We start from the raw sequence: 27673 nt of genomic DNA, 5'->3' as shown, positions 1-27673 counted from the left end.
ACTAACTAACTCTCTCTTGCGTCTCCTGCGGTAATGGTGAGGGATGTTCAGGGCTCAGAAACAAATCTGTGGTTTCCCGAGCGATCGCGTTTGCAGCGATTCACAGCCATGCTCACAATGTCATACATTGCACAAATAAACAACCAAAGCAGAAACGTCAATCACAGTGAAACGAAGGAAAGAAGAGCGGGCACCGTGCCCCTCTCCCGCCCGGGCCCGCTTTGCCGCATTGTCTGGCTCGCAGAGCAGCGCCCCCGCCCAGTCCCCCACCCCGACTCAAGCTGTAGAAAATGGCGGCGAAGGGTAGAGACGGGCCAAGGAGAGAAGCCATGTGTCAGGAAACCTGATTGGTCACATTTTGCCGCAGCCCACAAATCCTCGAAACCCAGAGAGGGGCGTTTTCAACCCCAAACAGCCGCCGACGCGCGACCCTCGCCCGGCACACGCACCAGAAGGGCACCGAGACTAGCGGTAACGGAGTTTGAAAGCGGCCGTTGTTTTAAGCCAGGGGCGCGGAGGACTCCACTCTCATTCCTGGAGGTAGCGCTTGATAAGGGGTTTCCGCATCCTACCTGGGGGTGAGGCAGGGTTCTAGGAAGCCGTTGGGGGGAGGGCCCGTATTTATCTTACGAGAAAGCCTCGGGGGGTGTAACTGTCGCAGGGAACAGACCCCTGCGGGTGCGGGTGCGGGAGGGGGAGGGGGAGAGAGGCGAGCGGAGAGCCCACCCTTTTTCTTTTCAGTTCTCAATCAGGTCGTCCCGCAGACACTATACCGAGACTTCGCTCCGCGTCCAGGGAGTCGGTGGGCTTGTGGCTGTGATTTTACCATGTCCGGTCGCGGTAAGGGGGGTAAAGGCTTGGGGAAGGGAGGTGCCAAGCGCCATCGTAAAGTGCTTCGGGATAACATCCAAGGTATTACTAAGCCAGCTATTCGTCGCTTGGCTCGTCGCGGGGGGGTGAAGCGTATTTCGGGGTTGATTTACGAAGAGACCCGGGGAGTGCTGAAGGTGTTCTTGGAGAACGTGATCCGCGATGCTGTCACTTACACTGAACATGCCAAGCGAAAGACCGTAACGGCCATGGATGTGGTTTATGCTCTGAAGCGCCAGGGTCGTACTCTCTATGGTTTTGGCGGCTAAACGGGTCCCTAAAGTCAACAGGGCAACACAAAGGCTCTTTTAAGAGCCACCCACTTTTTCACAATAAGAGCTATGATTCTTGTGTTCTTATGCTGTGATGTGAAAACTTAACATGAAAAACTATTCAATTTACATGAAATACGTGAGTATTTACGCTAAATATGTTTGTATGTAAACGACAATTAGTGCTTTGGTTAAAGTATAGCGTATGTGTTTTTCAGCAGTAAAATTAGTGGTGGCTTCCTTGAATGATAGTATTTGTTAGAGGAAAAGTAAGAAATGATAAACTCTCTTACTGGAAACGAGTGGCTGCCTCTGGGTTCTAGGTATTAATTTCTGCATTAAGAGCATTTACTTAGAGCTAGTATACTTGGTGACAGCTTTTGTACTTTCAGATACAGCATCAGAGCGGTAGCTGTTGTTAGTCTGTATCAGCAAAGACAACGAGAAGTCCTTGTGGCACCATAGAAACTAAGACATTTATTAGGCATAATAAGCTTATGCACAAATAGATTTGTTAGTCTCTAAGGTGCCACAAGGACTCCTCGTTGTTTTTGTAGATGCCAGGGGAGAGTGACAAACATGCTGTGTTGTGTCTCTGGCAATGTGCTCAAAAATGTCATTTAAAAAAAAAAAAGTTCATGATTCACATGGCCTTGGAGAAGATACCAGTCTCAGGGTGAACTTGCTTCAGCACTTCGTAATCATAGTTGGAGAAGCTTTCCTTCCTGGTCTTTCTACTTTTTTTTTTTGGTCGCCTTTCTTCTGGGTCTTGGTCACAGCTTTCTTAGACCATTTCTTGGGAGTAGGAGCAGATAAAACAGTTCTGGTATCTCTTAAGACTTTTATGATCTCCCTGTTGCTCAGTTAGAAAGTGAGGATAATAGCTGCTGTTCTCTAGTAGGACGTTATGGAAAAAAACCCCAACAATGCATTATTAGTATTTTTATTGTACTATAAAGGAAAAACGTCATTAAAGACCCCCCGCCCCGTTTTAAATTTAGTGCACTAAATCTATCACCAACTACTAGAAGTACTAATTAAATTTACCTGAAAAAATATTTGTATCGACAACCAAAAGCTCTTTTCAGACCTACTTTGCTTTTTATAAGAGTTTTATATGTATTCTTTTCAATTGATTTTTTTTTTATAAAAAAAGTTGAAAAAAGAGGTAACAAAATGTAGCAGGTTATTAGGCTTAAAACCCCAAATTTCGCTAATATTGTCCTTGCCCTCTGTTAAACGTATTGACCACCAAGTTGTAAGATGTTTTTTTAAAAAAATCTTTGAATGTACAAGCATTTTTACACTTGATACTTTAAATTCCTAGTTACTTTATTATTTATACTGTAAAGATCTTCGCATTTAAAACAAGTCTTAAGACTTAGAAAAACTGAGTTACTCGAGTTAATTTTAAGAGCCGTCTCCTATATTAAGAAAATGATTTAACTCTAATTGTGAAAAAGTGGGTGGCTCTTAAAAGAGCCTTTGTGTTGCCCTGTTGACTTTAGGGACCCGTTTAGCCGCCAAAACCATAGAGAGTACGACCCTGGCGCTTCAGAGCATAAACCACATCCATGGCCGTTACGGTCTTTCGCTTGGCATGTTCAGTGTAAGTGACAGCATCGCGGATCACGTTCTCCAAGAACACCTTCAGCACTCCCCGGGTCTCTTCGTAAATCAACCCCGAAATACGCTTCACCCCCCCGCGACGAGCCAAGCGACGAATAGCTGGCTTAGTAATACCTTGGATGTTATCCCGAAGCACTTTACGATGGCGCTTGGCACCTCCCTTCCCCAAGCCTTTACCCCCCTTACCGCGACCGGACATGGTAAAATCACAGCCACAAGCCCACCGACTCCCTGGACGCGGAGCGAAGTCTCGGTATAGTGTCTGCGGGACGACCTGATTGAGAACTGAAAAGAAAAAGGGTGGGCTCTCCGCTCGCCTCTCTCCCCCTTCCCCTCCCGCACCCGCACCCGCAGGGGTCTGTTCCCTGCGACAGTTACACCCCCCGAGGCTTTCTCGTAAGATAAATACGGGCCCTCCCCCCAACGGCTTCCTAGAACCCTGCCTCACCCCCAGGTAGGATGCGGAAACCCCTTATCAAGCGCTACCTCCAGGAATGAGAGTGGAGTCCTCCGCGCCCCTGGCTTAAAACAACGGCCGCTTTCAAACTCCGTTACCGCTAGTCTCGGTGCCCTTCTGGTGCGTGTGCCGGGCGAGGGTCGCGCGTCGGCGGCTGTTTGGGGTTGAAAACGCCCCTCTCTGGGTTTCGAGGATTTGTGGGCTGCGGCAAAATGTGACCAATCAGGTTTCCTGACACATGGCTTCTCTCCTTGGCCCGTCTCTACCCTTCGCCGCCATTTTCTACAGCTTGAGTCGGGGTGGGGGACTGGGCGGGGGCGCTGCTCTGCGAGCCAGACAATGCGGCAAAGCGGGCCCGGGCGGGAGAGGGGCACGGTGCCCGCTCTTCTTTCCTTCGTTTCACTGTGATTGACGTTTCTGCTTTGGTTGTTTTTGTAAATAAAAACATATTTTTGCATAATTATGAGATGATGAGCGTTGCTGTGAATAATCACTGGGAAATGAAATTATTTGGAAAACTAAAGTCCGTTTACTTTCCAGCGACTCTGAGAAATCAAAGCTGTAAATTGAAAGTGGAAACAATTTCCTACCCCCCTGGTTGGAAGGGGCAATCACTCCAGGTTCTGACATGATATTAAAATTATGTATGAAGTCCTCTTCATGGTAACAGTATAACAATTATTTACGAACCTTTAGACCATTGAGAAACTTGGGTGAAAATAATGAAATTGTGAAATAAAGAGCTAAGGAACATATCAGCCATTTCCAATTTGGCCTCTGCTGCCATCTACTGGCTGTTCCAATTAATTAGTTTAAATCGTGGAGATTTCTAATAAGGCGTCTTTCTGTTTTCACTTCTAATATTTTATCGTTGTCAATAGTAGGATTACCTATGTGTTGAATACTGGAATGTTTTTCCCATCAAGAGAAAGGGAAAAGAAGGACATAGAAACTCAGGGTATGATTTGTTTAAAATATATGAAATATAAAAATATGGCTATAGACGTGATTCCCTTGTTTGAAATATGTATACATTTTGATGTGTGTTCAACATACTCACCAATTTACTGCAACAAAACAGTGTCAATATATTTCGTGCTAAACCTTATTTGTTAAAGAAATAAAATCTGTGTGGACGGTGGTGGGGGAAGATTGCAACTGCTAGTTTCTCTTAATTTCTCAAATAAAAAATGATAGATGTGGCACATGAAATGAAATTTCACAGTATTAGCATGTTATGTACTTGAAATGCACCCATCAAAAATGCTCAGCTCTTAAGTTTACATCCACATTTTTTCCTCTCTCATTTAATTGCACTATTTTTGATAAAAAGAAAAGGAGTACTTGTGGCACCTTAGAGACTAACCAATTTATTTGAGCATGAGCTTTCGTGAGCTACAGCTTACTTCATCGGCTGCATACCGTGGAAACTGTCTGCTGCAGTTTCCACGGTATGCATCCGATGAAGTGAGCTGTAGCTCACGAAAGCTCATGCTCAAATAAATTGGTTAGTCTCTAAGGTGCCACAAGTACTCCTTTTCTTTTTGCGAATACACACTAACACGGCTGTTACTCTGAAACCTGTCACTATTTTTGATATTCCTTTTTCTGGTAAATCTCTCAAAAAACATTCTCTCCCTCCAGTGTGATTTGCATACAAATTTCCAATGAAAGGATTTACCACTTATACTTAAATGTTAATGCAAGGCCTTATATTGCTTAATTTTAAATAAATGGTATGCCTTCCATTTACTTAAATGGAAGAAGAATTGGTGTCTCTGAATATTGTTCCCCTTTCTTAACTTGTTCTATTATGTAAATTTTCATTTAGGAAATGTATTCATCTCTGATATACCAAAATAAGGAAAAGCATAACAGCTTTCAGTGTAAGGTGGGTACACAACTGGATGAAAGACCATATTCAAAGAGTAATTACCAATAGTTCTCCATCAGTTTGGGAGGATGCACTAGAGAGTTCCCACATGGGTCAGTCCTGCATCTGTTACTATTCAATATTTTCATTAATGACTTGAATAATGGAGTGGAGGGTGTGCTAATAAAATTTGCAGATGACACCAAGCTGAGAGGGGTTGCAAACACTTTAGAGGACAGTATTAAACTTCAAAATGATCTTGACAAAAATAATTGGTCTGAGATGAAATCCAATAAGAAGAAGTGCAAAGTACTTCACTTTCGAAGAGAAAATCTAATTCACAGCTACAAATTGGGGAATACCTGGCTAGGTGTCAAAGTAGCAGCCGTGTTAGTCTGTATTCACAAAAAGAAAAGGAGTACTTTTGGCACCTTAGAGACTAACCAATTTATTTGAGCATAAGCTTTCATGAGCTACAGCTCACTTCATCGGATGCATTCAGTGGAAAATACAGTGATGAGATTTATATACACACAGAACATGAAAAAATGGGTGTTATCATACACACTGTAAGGAGAGTGACTGCTAAAAATGATCTGAGTGTTATAGTGGATCACAAATAGAATGTAAGTCAATTGTGGCTGGTGAGATGAAGGCAGCTGCGAGATTAAGTTGAATTTGCCTGCAGAGGGAGGTAGGGTTGTGTGTTTTTCGTTTTGTTTTGATTTTAGAACCCTCCATGGGAGGAAAACTATATGTCACCAACAGCACTTCTAGCTCTTCCCCTGCCTCCACTTGTGGGGAACTCTGCCAGACAGGTATCCTGATCTTCAAGGCTTCCACCCAGGCCCTGGTGTGTACTTACTGGGAATGCCTCCAGCGTTGCCATGGCAATGAAAGCCAGAGGGAACCACCAAATGTAAGAGGTGTCTGTTGGTGGAGTCCCTCAGGAATAAGGAAAGAGATCTGCGGGAGGAGATGGCTCATTTACATGTCATCCAGGAGCATGAGGACTTCATTGTTAGGATGCACATGGAGACACCTGGGATGGAGGATGCTAGCTGACTGCAGCTAACTGCAGGCTACAGGGCTCTGGGAGCTAAGGTGAAGGAGTCAGGGGTATAGATGGTGTTCTCGTTCATCCTCTCAGTTGTGAATAAGGCTCTAAGCAAGAACACATGCAATCTGGACACAAATACATGGCTGCACAGATGGTGTCAACAGGAGGGTTTTAGCTTCCTCAACCATGTGACGTGGTTCAAAGCAGAAGGTTTGCTGGAAGAGATGGGGTCCATCTGGCCAAGAAGGAGAACAGCATCTTCACACACTGATTTACCAATTTAGTAAGGAGAGGTGAAACCTAAGTTCAAAGAATGTAGGTGACAAAAGCCCACAGGTAGGCAGAAAGAAAAGTTAATATTAGAAGAGGGTTAGATGTTGGTGGGAATATGGAAAATAACAATCTGGTCATAAAAGCAACAAGAGGGAAATCAGTGGGGGAATCTGGTCAACATCTTACATGTCTATACACAAATGCAAGGACCATGGGGGATAAACAGGAAGAACTGGAATTGTTAGTATATGAAGTAAATTATGAGATTATTGGCATCACAGAGACTTGGTGGGATAAGTCAAGATTTGATATTGGTATAGAAGGCTGTAGTTTGTTCAAGAAGGACAGGTAGGGTAAAAGGGAGGAGATGTTGCATTATACATCAAGAATATATACACCTCTTCTGAGGCACAGAAGGAAGTGGGAGGCAGACCAGCTGAAAGTCTCTGGGTAAAGATAAAAGGGGTAAAAAAGGAGTGACATCACAGTAGGGATCTACTATAGACCACTAAATCAGGAACAGGAGGTGAATGAGGCATTTCTAGAACAAATAATAGAAATATCCAAAACACAAGACCTGGGAAATTTAATTACCCAGGCCTTTGTTGGGAAAGTAATATGACAAAATAGAAAAATGTCCAACAAGTTCTTGGAAGCATTGGGGTCAACCTTTTCTTTCAGAAAATGGAGGAAGTAACGAGGGGAACTGCCATTTTAGACCTGAGTCTGACAAACAGGATGGAATTGGTAGCAAATCTGAAGGTGGAAGGCAGTTTGGTAGATTTAAGGATTCTAAGGAAAGGAAAGGAAGGAGTGAGAGCAGCAGAATAAGGCCAATGACATTAAAAAAAAGTAGACTTGAACAAACAGAGAACTGGTAGGCAAGCTACCATGGGAACCAAATCCTAGGGGAAAAGGGAGTTCAGGAGAGCTGGCAGTTTCTCAAGGAGATAATATAAAAAAAGGTACAACTTTAAACTATTTCAATGTGAAGTAAAGATAGACAAATAATAAGTAGCCAATATGGCTCCATCAGGAGCTCTTTAATAACCTGGAAGATCAAAAAGGAATCCTAGCAAAAGTGGACACATGGACAAATTACTCAGGAGGAATACGAAGAATAACACACACAAGTAGGGAAAAAAATCACAACAGCTAAGGCTCAAATTGAATTAGACCTAGTCAGGGACATAAAAGGCAACAAGAAGAGGTTCTTTAAATTCATCAGCAAGAGAAAGATGTAGGGCAGTGTAGTCCTTTACTCAGCAGGACAGGAAAGCTAATAAGTGGTTACACCAAGAAAGCTGAGATGTTTAATGTCCATTTTCCTTCAGTCTTCACTGAAAAAAATAATGCTGACCAGATATTCAACACAATTAATATTAACAACAAGGGGGGAGTAATGTAAGCCAAAATAGGGAAAGAACAGAACAGGAGGTGAATGAGGCATTTCTAGAACAAATAATAGAAATATCCAAAACACAAGACCTGGGAAATTTAATTACCCAGGCATTTGTTGGGAAAGTAATATGACAAAATAGAAAAATGTCCAACAAGTCCCCTCCACACAAACCCACTCTGTATAAAAAGATCTTCTACACTTTCCACAGTATGCAGCCGATGAAGTGATCTGTAGCTCACGAAAGCTTATGCTCAAATAAATTGGTTAGTCTCTAAGGTGCCACAAGTACTCCTTTTCTTTTTGCAAATACAGACTAACACGGCTATTAATCTGAAACCTGTCTTTAAAAAGGGGAACAGAGTACCCAGGCAATTATAGACGAGTCAGCCTACCTTTGATACCTGGAAAGATAGTGGAACAAATTATTAAACAATCAATTTATAAGTACCTGGAGGAGAATAATCTTAGAAGGAATAGTCAGCATGTATTTGTTAAGAATACATTTAACTACAACAGTGTTCAAAAAAGAACTAGATAAATTCATGGAGGATAGGTCCATCAATTGCTGTTTGCCAGCACGGGCAGGGGTGGCATCCCTACCCTCTGTTTGCCAGAATGTGGGAATGGGTGACAGGACATACATCATTTGATGATTATGTTTTCTGTTCATTCTCTCTGGGGCACCTCGCATTGGCCACTGTCAAAACACAGGATGCTGGGCTAGATGGACCTTTGGTCTGACCCAGTATGGCCCTTCTTATGTTCTAACAAATCATGCCAAACCAACTCAATTTCCTTGTTTGACAGGAATGATGGCCTAATGGATAGAGGGCAAGTGGTAGATGTGATCTATCTTGATGTTAATAAGGCTTTTGACACAGTTCCACATGACATTCTCATAAGTAAATTAGGGAAATGCAGGCTGGATGAATTTACTATAAGATGAGTATACAACTTGTTGAAAGAACATACTCAAGGAGTAGTTATCAAAGTTTCACTTCTAAACTGTGAGGGTGTATCTAGTGGGGTCCCACATGGGTTAATACTGGGTCTGGTACTTTTCAGTATTTTCATGAATGACATGGATAATAGAGTGGAGAATATGTTTATACAATTTGCAGATGACACTAAGCTTGAAAGGGTTGCAAGCACTTTGGAGGACGGGATTAGAAAGAATTCAACACGACATTGACAAATTGGAGAATTGGTCTGAAGTCAACAACATGAAATTCAGTAAAGACAATTACAAATACTATATTCAGGAATGAAAAATCAAACACACAAAGATAAATTAGGGAATAATTGACTATGTGGCAGTACTTCTGAAAAGAATTTGGGAGTTATCGTGGATCACAAATTGAATATGAGTCAACAATGTTATGTAGTTTGTACAAAGGTTAATATCCTTGTGGGTTGCTTTAAGAGGAGTGTTTTATGTAAGACCTGGGAGCTAAATGTCCTGTTCCTCTTAGCACTGATAAAGACTCAGCTCAAGTACTGTTTCCAGTTCTGAGCACCACACTTAGGAAATATGCGAACAAATTCGAGAGTCCAGAAGAGAGTAACAAACAGGTAAAAGTTTAGAAAACCTGACGTATGACTAAAGGTTAAAAAAACCCTGGGAATGTTTTTTTTTTTTTTCCTTGAGAAAAGAAGACTGAGAGGGGAGCTGATGACTGTTCGAACATGTTACAGGCTGTTAGAAAGAGGATGGTGATCAATTGTTCTCCATGTTCACTGAAGGTGGACAGGAAGCAATGGGCTTAATCTGCAGCAAGGGTGATTTAGGTCAGATATTAAGAAAAAAATTTCTAACTGTAATGATAGTTAAGCTCTGGAACAGGCTTCCAAGGGATGTTGAGGAAACCCCGTCACTGGAACTTTTAAAGAACAGGTTGGACAAAAACCTGTCAGGGATAGTTTAGGTTTATCTGGTCCTGCCTCAAGGAAGGGGGATGGACTTGATGACCTCTCAAAGTCCCTTCCGGCCTTATGTTTCTGTGATTCTATATATTTGTATCTATGTATATTTAATACCAGTTCTTAATTTACAAAGTAGCTTTGGCAAAATAATAAAGTACTTCTTGTCACAACTAATATTCTATATGTATAAAATCTGAGGAAAAATGTATTTATACCTGTATTAATATATTGTATACATCAGATTTCCCAAATAAATAAATTAAATTTGTGCTGTGTTTTGCATCTGGTTCATAGTTCTGTCTACACCCTTTTTTCTTTCTTTCTTTCTAAATCTAGATTGTTATTCAAATACATTAAAATGAAGCAAAAAGTAATTGCCACTGACAATTTACAAATGCATAAACCTTGGGCATTGCAAAATGCTCTGTGTCTTCATTAGAGAATTGAACTGTTGGTAATTGGATAACTTGGACTACATTAGTTTAAGTACCAATAGTGCAGTTTGTCCACAATAGACATGCTCTTTTGGGAGCAGTTTGCCACCTTTAATGCTACTACTATAATGTAGTAGCTGCCCTGTACTCTTGGTACCTCTCTGTCCCACAGTTCCTGGAATAGTTTACCAAAGAAGTTGGTTGTAGGAGATTTCAAAAGGCCTTCTGGGAATCTGAGGCCTCCCTGGAGGAGATAACGTCACATGCCTGAAGTCCTTGGGAACCAATGCTATTTCCAGATCACTTTCCCTAAAGATAAGACAGGGTGAATATTTGTGCAGTTTTCTCGTGAGCAAAATTTCTGCTGCAGATTTTGTAAAGCAATAAGAAAAGGAGTACTAGTGGCACCTTAGAGACGAACCAATTTATTTGAGCATGAGCTTTCATGAGCTACAGGATGCATCTGATGAAGTGAGCTGTAGCTCACAAAAGCTTATGCTCAAATAAATTGGTTAGTCTCTAAGGTGCCACAAGTATTCCTTTTCTTTTTGCGAATACAGACTAACACGGCTGCTACTCTGAAACCTGTAAAGCAATAGTGAGGCATCTTCAGACCTCAGGGAGGGTATTCCAGTGGTACTTGTGATGAGTTAGAGATTGAGACTAGCAGTTCACTGATTTATTGTTGCAAACTCCTTACGCCTACTTCTGGAGCAACTGGCTCTGGGCAGTACTTGACCAGTATGTTCACTAGATGGGACACCTGTCTTGTGTTCTGAACACTGCTCTAGGCTGGTGCCACTGAGTTTTTCTCAAAACCGGGAATTAGTAGCTGTGAATGAATAAAGTCAGAATGACACATTAAACATTTTTATATCTCTGTGCTGAGTTACCCTCATATTTTACAGCTTATGTTGATGAGGGCACTGTTCACTCATCCAACTTTCACTGTAATGCAAAACTTTGACAGTGACCTAATATGCTATTGTATCAATTATATTAACACATCTGATTGCCACACAGTGAAAGCATTTTGGAAGTTATTCTGCCTTAACACTGCTGATGTCACTGTTAATATTTTTGTGACAAAGTGGGAATTTTCTGTAATATTTATATGAAGTGTATATGTGCCTCAGTTTACCCTATATGCTGCATTGTTACCTAGTGGGTGGAAAAGGTCTGTTTGCTCTTGGGGCAGACTAAGACACAGTTGTGAATAGCACCTAGCTGTCTGAGTCAAGTGGGCTTCAATCCCCACATCAGTGGAGTGTCTGAGAAGACAATGGCAAATACAGTTGCCAGGACATTGACACTTAGAAATCAATGACTTCTTCACCTCTCCTTAAGGAAGCTGAACAACAATCCACTCCCAGCTTGATATCTAAGGACAGGAGAGATGCGAGATAGGTTAAGTGTGGGCTGCAGGAAGCAGTCAGGACACACAGCTGGGAGTCTGATGAAGGAGGCCAGATGGACAGACAGACAGAGTTTGAACAAAGTTAAACCTTGTCTGATTCATCCTAGGATTGCATTAGCCTTGTTCACGGCCACATCATAGTGTTATTTATCAAATTACCATAAAAAATCAAATATCCTCAGTGTTTATAGTCTATGTTTTTATTTTTGCCTTTTCAATGCAATTTTTACAAAGATACTGTTTAAAGCTCTTATTAAACTGAACTTTGTAATGCAACCTTAACTGTGGTACAACTACACCATAACTGAAAAGGCTACCCCTCCAAGGTAATGCAAGTCTTAGTGGGTTACTACCATTTCTTAAAACATACAGAGGGTGGCTTCACACAATTAATGATGACAAACTTTATTTCTATTTAAAAATAGAAAAAATGCCCCCTTTCCCCCTACACAGACACACACACACACACTGAGCAGACAGTGAAGGACACTTGTGGCACCTTAGAGACTAACCAATTTATTTGAGCATTAGCTTTCGTGAGCTACAGCTCACTTCATTGGATGCATCTGTAAACTGTAGCTCACGAAAGCTTATGCTCAAGTAAATTGGTTAGTCTCTAAGGTGCCACAAGTCCTCCTTTTCTCTATACCAACAGGTTTCAGAGTAGCAGTCGTGTTAGCCTGTATCCACAAAAAGAACAGGAGTACTTGTGGCACCTCAGAGACTAACAAATTTATTTGAGCTTAAGTTTGCTTTTTGTCTATACCAACAGTGATTCTGGGTGATGTAACATACTTAACTTTGCCAAGGACCATGAAACTATAACCCAGTTTCACAGACTTAGACACTGCTTCAACTACAATCTCCTCGTCAGGGAGTGGAGTGTTTCTTGGGATTCTGTAAACAAGATAGAAAATTCTTTTTTACATGAAACAACAGTATCAATGACATACTAATTACAATGTAATTCCATTGTGTGTAATAGCTATGAAGGCAAGACGAGATCTTCAACATATTAGAATGAAGAGGAAGCTGGACTGGATGAAAAATATGTACAGCCAGATAATAGGTTGGGTCTAAGGATGTGATATATTCATGTAGCCTGCAGTGTGCATGCTGATCAATTTAGAAATACTTTATACACATTATTTCAAAGTGCAGGTGGGGAACTGGAAAAAAAATGATGCAGTTAGCTGTTACAACTGGGAGAAATAAATACAGTAATTGCTGCTATTAGAAATCATTGCTTCCTCTGGTGGTGGTGGGCTTTATCTTTATTTAGTAGGTTTGAGGTACTTTTAATTTGTTGTTTACAAATTGTATATGTTAAGATTTAGGAACATACTGAGGAGTGAATTCAGGGAGGTGGTAAAGCCACATTAAATGTAAATTATTTCCATTAAATAGCATCATTTACTTTATCTTTGGAGGCTTTACTTATTTACCATTATCTCTGTTATTTGTAAGAGCAAAGGCAAGGATATTTATGTAGGAGTAATCTGTGGATTTTTTAAACCTTACATCTTTCCCCTTACTCCAGCAGCACAAACTGGCTTTAAAACCATCATACTTGGACAACTGAGGATTCCTCCAGTGTAATTGATACAGTTTATGTCACCTTCTCTTACAAATTCCAACATGATGGAAGCACACCTGCAGGATGATGGTTTCCAGTGGCTGGAACAGCACTGGGGCCACTACTAGCTAAACTCAAATGTACAAAGCTCTGCGGCTACTCTAATCCATGCCAGGGGTTCCACTGATCCCTGGCATAAAGCCATCATTGTTCCTTCTCCTTTCGCTCCTTCCTTAGGTATAGCTTGGCCAGACCTGAGGATCAGGCCCAAAAATGCTGAAGTACAGTATGCTAGTTAAACAATTCACCACAGCGATAATTTGCTAAAATAAATGTGATTGGACACACAAACACGCAGGCCAACTCTAAAATGTAAATTTGAGGGAATATAGGGATTCACTACTTAAGGAACTTGAAATATGCACCTTGTGTATTTCAGTTTAATTTGTCCTGATTCCATGCAAGAGTATGATACGTGTAAAAGATCTAGGAAGTAGGGATCAGTTAATTATCTGCAGTTGTCTAGTATCATGATTTTATACTGTGAAATGGAAGCATGGACAGATGTCTAAGCCAATGTATTCAGAAATACTTTTGACTTTCCCCCGCTCCTTAAATCTAAACTTCTGAGTGTAATCCCTCACTCTTCCTATCTTCCTTTGAGTCCAAAAATGGATCTTTGGTTTTGTTTTCCCATGCAATCTGATTGACCAAATATTCTACCACTTACACCCTTGAACACCTGTCCCTTTGTGTACTCTGTGAGATCTTTTTTGTATTAATGTTACTGTAATCCATCCATATACATCTTTGCACAGTTGAATGGTTTCCTACCTTCATGATCCTAACAGATGCAAAGGTGTACATGAATGGAAAAGAAATCGATCAGGTAGAAGTGTTTTGCTTCCTGGGGATGTGATATTTTAAAGTGGCTGCCATCCAGATATTCATACAAGATTAGGAAAATCAAACACCACTTTGGAAGGATGAACAACATTTAGTCAAACAGAGGTCTCCATATCAAACTAAAGATCAGACTATACTGCAGTATTGTAAGGAGCAGAGATTTGGAAGATGACAGTGACTAATAAAAAGAGATGAGAAGCTGCCAGTTACAGATGGTTGAAAAACACTACACATTTAATGGAAAAACAAAACAACAAATGAGAGAGTAAGGGCGCTGACAGAGCAGGATGTGTTAGATAATATACACAAAGAAAGAAGGCTCAGGCAGTTGGGAGATGTACACTGTATGGAAGATGGGAGACATGGTAAGCAAGTATGGAACGGAGTACCCAAGGGAGGAAAAAGAAAGTGAGGATGGCCAAGGAAACACTGGCAGAAGACAGTGACAAAGGGTATTCAATATGCTGGAATCATCTGGGAAGAAGTATCACAATTAATGAATGTCCATAATCAGTGGAAGAACTGGACTGCCTGATGTGTCAGTGGCTCAGGAGGAACTAAGGAAAGGTTACTGAAATAGAAAAATAAGAGGTTAATACACATAAGGCCGCTAAAAGCCTTCCTTCCATCTAAACAATGAAGGCGCCTCCCAAAAACACACCACTCAGAAGTCTCCCAAGTTGCTCATGTTAAGATTTCTGTTGAGATAAGAAAATTGTTAGCATAACAAACCAAAATGTTCCTATGACGACAATAAATATGCACGTACAGTGGAAAACAGTGACTCTGAAAAAAGTAGGTAGCCAATTAAACAGGAGCTCTGAGTGTAATGCTGTTGCTAAGACTTCTAACACAAACCTTAGATGTATAATTACGATGGTATTACTTCTTTATGTGGCTTTGGTGATACCATTATAGTAATTCTTTGTCTAGTTCTAGTGTCCACGCTCCAAAAAGGATGTTGAAAAATTTGGACAGGGTTCAGAAAACTCCAAGAATGAACTGAGGCCTGGAAAATCTACCTTACAAAGAGACTTAAGAAACTCATTCTGTTTATCTTATCCAAGAGATGAGCAAGGGTGTCTTGTTCTCAATCTCCAAGCACTGACCTGGAGAGTTTTTGTTTGTTTTGTTTTAGTTTAGTTTATAGTAGAGAGCTCTTAAATGTAGCAGGCAAAGGTATAACAAGAGCCAATGACTAGAAACCTATATAAGGGGTCAGCTTGTAACAAACAGGGTAATTGGACCAGTTTAAGAGTTACAGTGAAATCTACCTCTAGTCTCCCTCACCGCTCAATAAGAGTACATTTCAGCAGACCAGAAAAAATGTAGCTCTGCAACACTTCATTGTAGCTAAACTGGAAGCATCAGAGAGAAAAGATGCATTTTTCCTATATTCTGTTCTTCTTTTCTCGGTGTTTGGGATGTTTGCTCTTAAAATAGTCAACCTTCAAAAATAAAGCCAGAATTGTTCCCTTAAAAAAAAAACAAAAAAAAACCCCTATAAATATAAAATTAACACATGTAGTTAAAATATTTTTAAAGCACACAAAAGAAGAAGATAGGTTGCTTACAAAAGTGTGGTGTACATATAAAACTAAGTTCTTGGAAACAAACCCCAAACACAAGTTATTGTTGTGTCAAAACAAGAGAAATAAAGGTTATTTAAATAAATCACAGAAACCCTATCTAATGCACAACACACCTCCCCAACCTATCCCAAAAGGCTCTTTGTGACCATAGAGGTCCAGTAGGTAAACCTGAGTGTAATAAACTGATGGCCTAGCACTGAATAAGGAGCATTCTAATGTTAATGGGACTCAAAGGAAAGATGCTTTACCTAACCTGGAGAGACAGCTATTGCATGGCAGCAGGAAGTTTGTATTTCACATCAGGGCTACATTTTGGGAGGAAGAACACATTTATTTGGAGCTTGACATATAAAGGGGGAGGCTTTGAAATGAGGAGGTAAGAACAGAACCCCACACCCACAGTATCACAGCTACAAGCTACCTGCACAGCATCAGAGTTCCAAGCTCTCTCCCATCAAAGTTGTTTACCTTCCTGGAGCATAGGTACTCTAGTTATCCTTCATTCCTGCTCTGCAGGGAGTCGATGCAGTAAAGTGCATTACACATTATGGAGATAAATTATAAAATGGATTGTGAGGGATAGGGCTGGAGATGGAGTTATAAGCACTTGAGAGGTTCCCCCGTAGCTGGTGCTGTGGCTCGCTTGGGCTGACGGAGGCACTTTGATCCTTCGGGACTACAGCCGTGGTATAGGCGGGGAATCGACGCAGAAAACACCGATGTATTGGCTCATTATGGGACTCTGTGCTCCCCATAAAACTAGGAAACCCTCCGACCCGCCCCCATCGCCCTCTACATAACCAGGGAACCGCATGGCAACCTCGGCACTCTACCGCACCGAAACAGCTGCGCTCTGGACATGTGAGCTGGGAAATCTAAATCTCTGAGAATCTCTTAACTCAGTTCTGCAGGGCGTACTCTTTAGAGCGCCTTGATCTCTTCAGTACAGAAGGTTAAAGGAGAGAATGAGGAAAAAAGGAAAGCGCCGCTGTTGATTGGGAGGAACGGAAGAGAAGGAAGAAATACAAAACGCAGCTGACTGGCAAGGAAATGAAAACGGCTGGCAGGTTTGAAAAGCCCGCCCAGTGCAGCAATTGATAAGCGCGGCCGGTGGCAGCTCATTTTGTCTTGGGGTTTTTTCCTCTACATTCAACGCTTCATCGCCCAGTCTAGGTGATTTGAGGAGCTAGTTTGGTTTAACACACCGCACCTCTGGGTTTCATTTGTTCATTTCCAAATAAATCTAAATTACATCGCAGGAAAGCTTTATCCCCTTAAATCAGAGCACAAACACCACAAAGAGATCTATTAATGGCAGTAATACATGGATTTTGATACTTTTTGTCCTTTTTATTGTATACATCTACCTCTTACTGTGCTTGTGTTTCAGCCGATCCTCTAAATTCATTCACGTCTCTAAGGGACCTTTTTCGGAATGACCTTGAAGGTGATACATTTGTAAGAGACAGGCAGAACGACACCACAATTAAAATACTGGGGAGATAGGTTAAATACGGAGCATAGCAGAAGTGAGGTTTTACGATTTACTTTTAGTTTCCATATATTTGTTAGTCTCTAAGGGGCCACAAGTACTCTTTCTTTTTACGGATACAGATTAACACAGCTGCTACTCTGAAAATTGTCATATACCACTTAACTACCACAATCTTAAATTAAAAAATTGTTTTTCGAAAACGAAGAATAGATATACTAATTATATCGATAACACCTAGAAATCCATTGCAATACAGCTACTGGTAAATCGAAAGGTTTATTCCTTCATGCAGAAGGTGGGGAACCCTAAGAGGAAAAAGTGCAGCAAAATGATTAAGTTAAAAATACAAAGCGTACTCACTTTATTAAATCCGTAAGACAAAATAATTTAGCTCTTTTCTGATCCTGTGGGTGGCTCTGAAAAGAGCCTTTGGGTTATTTTTAAAAATTATCTCGTTTTCTCTAAGTCACTTTTACTTGCTCTTGGCTTTATGACTTTCGGTTTTTTTAGGCAGCAGCACAGCCTGGATGTTGGGCAGGACACCCCCTTGAGCGATCGTGACTTTCCCCAGTAGCTTGTTGAGCTCCTCGTCGTTACGGATGGCGAGCTGCAGATGGCGGGGAATGATCCTAGTCTTTTTGTTATCCCGAGCAGCATTACCAGCCAACTCGAGAATCTCAGCGGTCAGATATTCTAAGACAGCCGCCATATAGACAGGGGCTCCAGCTCCAACTCGCTCAGCATAATTACCCTTCCGGAGAAGCCGATGAACACGGCCAACCGGAAACTGCAAGCCGGCCCGAGATGAACGAGACTTTGCCTTAGCTCTCACTTTTCCGCCTTGTTTCCCTCGGCCCGACATCGTAACTCTTCTTCACCACAAGAACCACCGTTCACAAAAACACAAATGGGAAAAGTATAATGACGCAACGATTCTTGCTCTTTTATTCCCTCTCCCGGACGGATTAGTGAATCATGATTGGTTGAAAAATGTCACTCTCTGAGCAACCAATGAAGACGAGGATCTCACATTGACCAATTGCAGCATACAACGCGACACCATATGTTGAATCCAACTGCCAATAGAAAACTAGAAAACATAGGCTGCTCATTTGCATAGCAAACCTATAAATACAGGGAGGAACGGCTTTTTTTTTCTGATTTTGTTGTTGTCGTTTTCGAGTTGGGGAGTACACTTAACTGTTAAAATGCCTGAGCCGGCGAAATCTGCTCCTGCTCCCAAGAAGGGTTCTAAGAAGGCCGTGACCAAGACCCAGAAGAAGGGAGATAAAAAACGTAGAAAAACTAGGAAGGAAAGTTACTCAATTTACGTGTACAAAGTGTTGAAGCAAGTTCACCCGGACACCGGCATTTCCTCTAAGGCGATGGGCATTATGAACTCCTTTGTAAACGACATTTTCGAACGTATCGCGGGGGAAGCGTCTCGTCTGGCGCATTACAACAAGCGTTCAACCATCACATCCCGAGAGATCCAGACCGCTGTGCGCCTTCTGTTGCCGGGGGAGTTGGCCAAACATGCTGTGTCTGAGGGTACAAAGGCTGTTACCAAGTACACAAGCTCTAAGTAAAGATATATGAATGCTAACATCTGTAACCCAAAGGCTCTTTTCAGAGCCGCCCACTTACTCTGTAAAAGAGCTTTGGCACTAAACCATGCATTGTGTTGTTTTAACACATGTATTTTATTCTGCGTTTTTAGTTTCGGTGTTAGTTATTGATGCTGGAAATACATTAATTGCGATTACTCTAGTTTAAAAATGTATTGCCCTATTGAGGAACCAAAATCCACGTAAATACAAGAAATAAGAATAAAATTTACTGTATACAATACTCAAATGATGAAAGTAAATGTTATAAATATCCTTTGTTACTGCTTTCTTTTACTTATTTTTCTGTTGAAGGGGGGCATTCAGTATCCATATAAATGCTCCTTGCTACTTTTGTCCGTTTTGCGTTGATTAACTGTCAGTTTGCCTGGCAAGACTTCCCGCAGATGAAATAGTCAATGATGTAATAACTCTTGTTTAAATCACACATTCTCAAGTTAACTCAAAACTCTTGATGAACTATTACGTTGCACTTGAAATAGCTGGCATGGTTTGCAGCAGTAACAAACAGGGAAATTGTTTAATCCAATATAGTAAACCTAAGAAGCGTCTTGGTTCTAGGGTACATTTTGTGTTGGGAAGTAAGAAAAATACGAGGAAACAGTTTATGGAAGTATTGTAAATGAATCCAGGTACATTCTCCATCTGTCCTTTATCTACACTTTAAACGTAAAGAGAAGAATTGGTGGGTTCTGGATTGCATACGTAATCAATCTGAGGGGAAAGGAATTTAGCTCGTCCTCACCTTTAAATCATCTCGAATTAATACAAGATTGGAAATATGAATACATTAAAAAAATTAAAAAAACAAAACAAAAAAAAAAGCCACCCTGGTCTATCGCCCTGCTTGTTCCCTGGAATTAGTGTTCAGGGGTCATAAATAGGTCAGTCTGAAAAAGAAACAGTGAGGCAAGTACACACACACACACGAGAAAACAAAATAGTTTTCAGGAAGTGGGCTCCAGGAACTGTCGGAATTGGGCAATAACAATGCAATTGGGATGGGAAATTCAGTCTTCTTGTAGCCCTGTCGGTCCCAGGATGTAAGGACAACGTGGGTGAGGTAATATCTTATGTTGTACCAAGTTCCATTGGTGGGAGAGACAAGCTTAAAGATATTATCTTACCCACCTTGTCTCTCTAATAGTTGGGGGAAAGTATTTGAAAGACGAGTGCTTTAGGGGAATGGGGCTGGAAATAGGAAAGTCAGGATCCTTCAGGGAGCGAGCGTTTCAAGGATCGGGTCATTGGTGACGACAGTTTTTGTGATCAAACAAATCAGAGACAAGGAAGGGCGCTCTTCTCAGAGCGCGCGGGGTTTTCAAAACTTCGGACATGTCCAATAAGATTTATCCATATCTGCACTATCAGCCAATCAGAGAGGAGATAGCCAAACAGCACGGAGAAAGTGCGTAGTTCTCGGTTTCTTATTTTGTCAGTACTGGTCTAAATGGCTAGAACTAAGCAATATAGTCTAGAATCTACTGGGAGCTAGGCACCCCGCCCCTAACCAGCTGACTCCTAAGCTACCTAGAAGCGTGTCACGGTAAGGGAGTTTTAGCGATAGCTTCCCGGCGCTACAAGCTTCTTCACTCCCTATATTTTTATTTAAAACTGCCCAGGAAATGATCCCAATAGTAAACCGGAACGAACGAGCATTCTCTCTCTTTGTACATACTCACTATACCCGACTTATATAACAAAGCGAGTACTCCGGATACCTTCAAGTCACCCAGTGTTCTCGAGTATAGCAATTTTGCTCTTTTTCTGAAACTTGTGGGTGGCTCTTAAAAGAGCCGTTGGGTCAGAAATTTTCTCTTCAAATTTACACTTTACTTTTTGGGTGCTGCCCTCTTCGCCTTCGCTGTTTTGGCCTTTGTAGGCTTGGGCTTGGCAGCTTTTGGTTTCACCGCCTTAGCCGGGCTTTTAGTTGTCTTCTTGGGCTTGGCGGCTTTCACTTTTTTCGGACTCTTGACTGCTTTCTTCACTGCAGAACCCGCTGGTTTCTTCACTTTTTTCGGGCTCTTTTTCGCCACTGCAGCCTTTTTGGGCTTCTTGGCGGCGCTGGCGGGCTTCTTAGCAGCTGCCTTCTTAGGCTTTGCCGCTGGCTTTTTCTTCGGCGCCTTCTCCTTAATCTCACCAGGCTTCTTGTTGAGTTTAAAAGAACCAGAAGCACCGGTACCTTTTGTCTGCACCAAAACGCCTTTGCTCACCAGGCTCTTTAATCCTACCTTGATGCGGCTGTTGTTCTTCTCCACATCGTACCCTCCGGCGGCCAGAACCTTCTTAAGGGCGGCCAGCGAGAGCCCTTTGCGCTCCTTGGATGCGGACACCGCCTTGGTGATCAGCTCGGTCACGCTGGGACCTGGAGGCTTGCGGGCTTTAGAGCCTCCTGCCGCCTTCTTCGGTTTTTTAGTAGAGGTTTTTGCCCCAGGAGCGGAGACAGTAGGCGCTGCAACAGGCGCAGTTTCCGACATGCTGACAACCGTTTTCAGCAAATCAAAAGTAATTGGGCTGGAGAGACTTGGTCAGATGCCTGAATTTATAGAGAAGAGCTGATCTGTGATTGGTACGTTAAAGAGCCCGCCCAGCTGCAAGCCCAAAAGGGCTCTTTTCTCCTCTCTGTTTGTGTTTCTTCGGAGTTAAAAAAGTGTATTTTTTGCAAAATATATATCACTAAATTACCTCATTTCTTAGCTGCGTGAAGGTGAAAGAGGGTATTTTCATTCAGTAGAGTTTCTTGTAGGAGAGAATAAAGATGAGGTAAAGAAGAGCCAATAAACCCTGATACTTAGAGCTGGAGAGACCTCTGAAGAGGGAAACTTTTGTTTTTCGCTTTAAATTAAAACTTTACCGTTGGCAATAAAACCACAACTACAATGAAATGTTGTTCTTTAGAGGGTTTTCTCCAACTCAGGATATAAAGCCAGTTATTTGAATGTATGTTGTCAATATAAATTGGTTTTGAAAAGAAGGAAGTAACACAATCTCATTCCTGAACTGGGAGTATGGATTAAGAACTGTCTCCCTTATCCAAATCCTTTATCTCCTAAAAATACTAAATTCTGCTGAAATAGTCCCCCATGCAATGCCACAGGGATCTGATTAAAGACTTGTAGAAGGATGTTTATTCTCCAGACATGTATATGGAAGTAATTGTCTCACTGTATGGGTCTAGGTGTTCAAATAGAACAGAAACCTCATCTTGAGCTCTCTGAATTAATTGTTCCTAAAAAAAATACAATTAAAATAAATAACTTCTATTCATTAAATATATTAGCAAAACTGAAAACTAATGAAATTTATGCATTGTTTTAGTCTGAAATAAAAGAAAAATCTGTGCTTTTATATCAGCGTTCATTAAGATTTATAGCAAGCCAGAAACAATTTTATAGCAATAATAATAAGAAGAAGAAACAAAAGTCCAGTTTTCTGTTTAAATTTACTACTATGCAAAACTAGCTCTTATAAACTGAATAATTAATTTTTCAAGTTATCTACTTTTATCTCTATTGTATCTGTGTTATATTTTGTCTTCATGTTATATATGCCACCCTTTTCAAGAGAAAAAAAATGCTTGAGAGAACTTTAATCTTTTCTGTGGCAGTAATTTCAATGTGATTTAGTTTTGTGTTTGTTTGGTCAGTCATTTTTCTCAAGAAGTAACAGAACCTCTAAATTAATTCAAAGACTCTTGGTAGAGTAAATTAAAAATTCAAAAAACAATGGCTGAATTATCACTATCCTACGATACAGGCACAACCAAATGTGAGAAATTGCAACTTCTCTTTCTGTTTGGTAACAGTAGCCAGAAGTTGCTTTAGATTATCTTGATTTTAATCAGTGAGAACTAGGCCACAAACAGCTCCTGGGCAGAAATCTGAAAATGTGGTAATATGATAAACTTAAAGATCCAGAATAATATTTGACCAGATTGTAACCGGTGACAAGCAAATGTCTACTATGCAGAATCTCCACTGATTGTTTTAGAAAAGTAAGGTTCGCCTCACCACATTCACATTATACTATGGATAGGGCTCTAAAACTATTCTAAAATAATTAGAAATAAAAATGCCAATTTAAAGTGAGAAATGTAATTTATCTGTTTTAGTCACTTCCTAAAACAACACCTTTGTTATTTTTTAAAAAAATGTATAAGCAACAAAATCATTTTACTATAAAGAGAACATTGATAGAAAGAGTAAATGGAAGCTGTAAAGATAAATAGTGAAATCTTCACCTTCTTTGTTTCATATGTAATCCTGATTTTATTCTGCTCTATTTGAATGTAAAAAATTAGGGCTGTCAAGCAATTAAAAAAATTAATGGAGATTAATCGTGCAATTAAAAAATTTAATGGCGATTAATCACGCTGTTAAACAATAATAGAATACCGTTTGTTTAAATATTTTTGGATGTTTTCTACATTTTAAAATATAGTGATTTCATTTACAACACAGAATACGACGTGGTAAGTGCTCACTTTATATTTATTTTTATTACAAATATTTGCACTGTAAAAAAAATATAGTATTTTTCAATTCTCCTAATACAAGTACTGTAGTGCAATCTCTTTATCATGAAAGTTGAACTTACAAATGTAGAATTATGTACAAAAGAAAACTGCACTCAAAAATAAAACAATGTAAAACTGTACAGACTACAAGTCCACTAGTCCTACTTCAGCCAATCACTCAAACAAGTTTGTTTACATTTGCAGGAGATAATGCTGCCAGCTTCTTGTTTACAAAGTCACCTGAAAGTGAGAACCGGTGTTCTCATGGCACTATTGTAGCCGGCATCACAAGATATTTACATCCTGGATGCGCTAAAGATTCACATGTCCCTTCATGCTTCAACCACTATTCCAGAGAACATGCGTCCATGCTGATGATGGGTTCTGCTCGATAATGATCCAAAGCAGAACGGACAGATGACGCATGTTCATTTTCATCATCTCAGTCAGATGCCACCAGCAGAAGGTTGACTTTTTTTGGTGGTTCGGGTTCTGTAGTTTCCGCATCTGAGTGTTGCTCTTTTAAGTGTAAGGGGACTATTGTCCCCTTACTAACATTCAGTGGGGGTGTTTTGATTGGCTAGCTCAAAGTACCAAAAGGGGAAGGGTCAATGGGAAATCAGGACCCTGAGACTGACAGTCCCCAGGAACAATGGGGAGAGGACAATGCTCCAGGTCAGCCTGATTGACAGGGCGGGTAGGCTAATCAGGGAGTCAGGAGGCCAGGATGAGTCCCCTCTTCCCTGTGAGCTGGAATTATCTGGGTCAGGCTACGTCTACACTACAAAATTAGGTCAAATTTATAGAAGTTGGTTTTGTAGAAAGCGTTTTTATACAGTTGATTGTGTGTGTCCCCACACAAATGCTCTAAGTGCATTTAGTCAGCAGTTAGTCTGCAGAGTGCGTCCACAGTACCGAGGCAACCATCAACTTCCGGAGCATTGCACTGTGGGTAGCTATCCCACAGTTCCCCCAGTCTCCGCCGCCCATTTGAATTCTGGGTAGAAATCCCAATGCCTGATGGAGCTAAAACATTGTCGCGGGTGGTTCTGGGTACATATGGTCAGGCACCCCCTTCCCTCCCTCCCTCTGTGAAAGCAATGGCAGACAATCATTTCGCCCCTTTTTTCCTGGGTTACCCGTGCAGACGCCATACCATGGCAAGCATGGAGCCTGCTCAGCTCACCGTCACCGTATGTCTCCTGGGTGCTGGCAGACGCGGTACTGCATTGCTACACAGCAGCAGCTCATTGCCTTTTGGCAGCAGACAGTGCAGTATGACTGGTAGCCATCGTTGCCATACTCCAGGGTGCTCTTTTAGATGACCTCGGTGAGGTGGGTCAGGGGTGCCTAGGCAAACATGGGAGTGACTCAGCCAGATCATTTCCCTTTTAAGTTTCATCTCATGGCGATTCAGTCTTGCCAGCAGTCCTACTGCACCGTCTTCAAATGAGCAGCCAGGAGACGATGATGGCCAGCAGTGATACTGGACCGTCTTCTGCCGACCACCCAGGAGATGACAATGGCCAGCAGTCGTACTGCACCGTCTGCTGCCAGCAAGATGTATAAAGATAGATGAAGTGGATCAAAACGAGAAATAGACCAGATTTGTTTTGTATTCATTTTCTCCTCGCTCCCTCCGTGAAATCAACGGCCTGCTAAACCCAGGGTTTTGAGTTCTATCCTTGAGGGGGCCATTCTGTTTCTCCTTGATGCAAAGCCACCCCCTTTGTTGATTTTAATTCCCTGTAAGCCATGTTGTCAGTCGCCCCTCCCTCTGTCAGAGCAATGGCAGACAATCGTTTCGCGCCTTTTTTCAGCGCAGACGCCATAGCACTGGGAACATGGAGCCCGCTCAGATCACTGCAGCAATTATGAGCACTATAAACACCGTGTGCATTATCGAGCAGGGTATGCAGAACCATAACCTGCAAGAAAAGCGAAACCAGGTGAAGAGGAGGAGACTGCAGTGCAGTGATGAGAGTGATGAGGACATGGACATAGACTTCTCACAAAGTACAGGCCCCTGCATTGTGCACATCATGGTGTCAATTGGGCAGGTTCGTGGCATGGAACGCCAATTCTGGACCCGGGAAACAAGCACAGAGTGGTGGGACTGCATAGGGTTGCAGGTCTGGGATGATTCCCAGTGACTGAGAAACTTTCGCATTCGTAAGGGCACTTTCATGGAACTTTCTTGACTTGCTTTCCCCTGCCCTGAAGCACAAGAATACCAAGATGAGAGCAGCCCGCACAGTTGAGAAGTGTGTGGCGATAGCCCTGTGGAAGCTTGCAACGCCAGACAGCTACCGGTCAGTCGGGAATCAATTTGGAGTTGGCAAATCTACTGTGGGGGCTGCTGTGATGCAAATAGCCAGTGCTATCACTGAGCTGCTGATATCAAAGGTAGTGACCCTGGGAAATGTGCAGGTCATAGTGGATGGCTTTGCTGCAATGGGATTCCCTAACTGTGGTGGGGCCATAGACGGAACCCATATCTCTATCTTGCCACCGGAGCACCAAGGCAGCGAGTACATAAACTGAAAGGGGTACTTTTCAATGGTGCTGCAAGCACTGGTGGATCACAAGGGACGTTTTACAAACATCAAAGTGGGATGGCCTGGAAAGGTACATGACTCTCGCATCTTCAGGAACTCTGGTCTGCTTCAACAGCTGCAGCAAGGGACTTACTTTCCAGACCAGAAATTAACCATTGGGGATGTTGAAATGCCTATAGTTATCCTTGAGGACCCAGCCTACCCCTTAATGCCATGGCTCATGAAGCCATACACAGGCACCCTGGACAGTAGTCAGGAGCTGTTCAACTACAGGCTGAGCAAGTGCAGAATGGTGGTAGAATGTGCATATGGGCATTTAAAAGCCCGCTGGAGCAGTTTACTGACTCGGTTAGACCTCAGCAAAACCAATATTCCCATTGTTATTACTGCTTGCTGTGTGCTCCGCAATATCTGTGAGAGTAAGGGGGAGACGTTTATGGCGGGGTGGGAGGTTGAGGCAAATCGCCTGGCCACTGATTACATGCAGCCGGACACCAGGGCCGTTAGAAGAGTACAGGAGGGTGCGGTGCGCATCAGAGAAGCTTTGTAAACCAGTTTCACGAATGGCCAGGCTACAGTGTGAAAGTTCTGTTTGTTTCTCCTTGATGGAACCTCACCCCCCCACCCCGGTTTCACTCTACTTTTCTGTAAGCTAAGCACCCTCCCCTCCCCTCTTCGATCACCACCTGCGGAAGCAATAAAGTCATTGTTGCTTCACATTCATGTATTCTTTATTTATTCATCACACAAATGGGGGGATAACTGCCAAGGTAGCCCGGGAGGGGTGGTGGAGGAGGGAAGGACAAGGCTACATAGCACTTTAAAACTTTAAAGCTTTAAAACTTCTTGAATGCCAGCCATCTATTGCTTGAGCAATCCTCTGGGGTGGAGTGACTGGGTGGCTGGAGGCCCCCCCCACCGCATTCTTGGGCGTCTGGGTGTGGAGGCTATGGAACTTGGGGAGGAGGGCAGTTGGTTACACAGGGGCTGTAGCGGAGATCTGTGCTCCTTCTGCCTTTTCTGCAGCTCAGCCATATGCTGGAGCAATATGAGTTTGATCCTCCAGCAGCCTGAGCATTGAATCCTGCCTTCTTTCAGCAAGCTGACGCCACCTACCATCTTCAGCCCACCACCTCTCCTCACGGTCATACTATGTTTTCCTGCACTCTGAGATTGTCTGCCTCCATGTATTGTGCTGTGCTCTGTCAGCATGGGAGGACAGCATGAAGTCAGAGAACATTTCATCATGAGCGTGTTTTTTTTGCCTTCTAATCTTCGCTAGCCTCTGGGAAGGAGAAACATATACAGCTGGTGGAGGGAAAAAAAAGGGAGAGTGGTAGTTAAAAAAAAAAACATTTTATAGAACAATGGGTACACTCCTTCACGGTAAACCTTGCTGTTAACTTTACATAGCACATGCGCTTTCATTACAAGGTCGCATTTTGCCTCTTATTGAGGGTATGCTGGTTTGGTGTGAGAGATCACTCACGCAGGGCCGGGCAGTAGAATTCGGCTTGTAGGCAGCCATGGTAAGCCACAGTCTTTTGGCTTCTTTAACCTTCATAACATGTGGGGATGGTTTCAAACAGCAGCGCCCTTATTTCCCATACGAAGTAGCCGTTGGGTTGTCCATTAAAAATGGGTTGGCAATTTAAAAGGAGGGGCTGCGGTTTCCAGGTTCACATGCAGCAGAAACCCTACTAACCCCTCCCCCCCACACACACCCGCCCCACACACCCAATTTTGTGGGATGATGGCTTCATCCCTCCCCCCACCGTGTGGCTAACAGCGG

At 42.1% G+C, this 27673-nt stretch overlaps 4 protein-coding genes and 1 pseudogene across 5 annotated transcripts; 2 read left to right on the top strand and 3 right to left on the bottom strand.

The window, feature by feature from the left end:
• Positions 1 to 275: 275 nt before the first annotated feature.
• On the top strand, positions 276 to 1166 carry LOC311519503 (histone H4). Its single transcript, XM_084626044.1, has 2 exons — positions 276 to 540; positions 742 to 1166. Exon 2 carries the CDS (start codon positions 828 to 830, stop codon positions 1137 to 1139), a length of 312 nt encoding a protein of 103 aa, XP_084482170.1. The 5' UTR covers positions 276 to 540; positions 742 to 827; the 3' UTR covers positions 1140 to 1166.
• Positions 1167 to 2628: 1462 nt separating this feature from the next.
• Positions 2629 to 3019, bottom strand: LOC311514726 (histone H4). The gene has a single exon (XM_084617411.1). The coding sequence runs from the start codon at positions 2968 to 2970 to the stop codon at positions 2659 to 2661; it is 312 nt and encodes a 103-aa protein (XP_084473537.1). The 5' UTR covers positions 2971 to 3019; the 3' UTR covers positions 2629 to 2658.
• A 14492-nt stretch (positions 3020 to 17511) lies between these two features.
• LOC311527947 (histone H2A.J) lies at positions 17512 to 18054 on the bottom strand. The gene has a single exon (XM_084642437.1). It carries the CDS (start codon positions 18039 to 18041, stop codon positions 17652 to 17654), a length of 390 nt encoding a protein of 129 aa, XP_084498563.1. The 5' UTR covers positions 18042 to 18054; the 3' UTR covers positions 17512 to 17651.
• Positions 18055 to 18385: 331 nt separating this feature from the next.
• On the top strand, positions 18386 to 18973 carry LOC311527950 (histone H2B 8). The gene has a single exon (XM_084642442.1). The coding sequence runs from the start codon at positions 18388 to 18390 to the stop codon at positions 18766 to 18768; it is 381 nt and encodes a 126-aa protein (XP_084498568.1). The 5' UTR covers positions 18386 to 18387; the 3' UTR covers positions 18769 to 18973.
• A 114-nt stretch (positions 18974 to 19087) lies between these two features.
• Positions 19088 to 21299, bottom strand: LOC311527920 (histone H1 pseudogene; annotated as a pseudogene). The gene has a single exon. The product of its transcript is annotated as a histone H1 pseudogene (transcript).
• Between the last annotated feature and the right edge of the window lie 6374 nt (positions 21300 to 27673).

The sequence above is a fragment of the Lepidochelys olivacea genome (genome assembly GCF_965140295.1).
Source record: "Lepidochelys olivacea isolate rLepOli2 genome assembly, chromosome: 1".
Lineage (NCBI taxonomy): Eukaryota > Metazoa > Chordata > Testudines > Cheloniidae > Lepidochelys > Lepidochelys olivacea.
Note: the sequence above shows the minus strand (reverse complement) of the source record. Positions and strands in the feature narration are given on the sequence as shown.

What these genes read in the sequence shown, in the direction of transcription:
- LOC311527950 (XM_084642442.1), top strand. Translation starts at nt 18,388, where the DNA reads ATGCCTGAGCCGGCGAAATCTGCTCCTGCTCCCAAGAAGGGTTCTAAG.
- LOC311519503 (XM_084626044.1), top strand. Translation starts at nt 828, where the DNA reads ATGTCCGGTCGCGGTAAGGGGGGTAAAGGCTTGGGGAAGGGAGGTGCC.
- LOC311527947 (XM_084642437.1), bottom strand. Translation starts at nt 18,041, where the DNA reads ATGTCGGGCCGAGGGAAACAAGGCGGAAAAGTGAGAGCTAAGGCAAAG.
- LOC311514726 (XM_084617411.1), bottom strand. Translation starts at nt 2,970, where the DNA reads ATGTCCGGTCGCGGTAAGGGGGGTAAAGGCTTGGGGAAGGGAGGTGCC.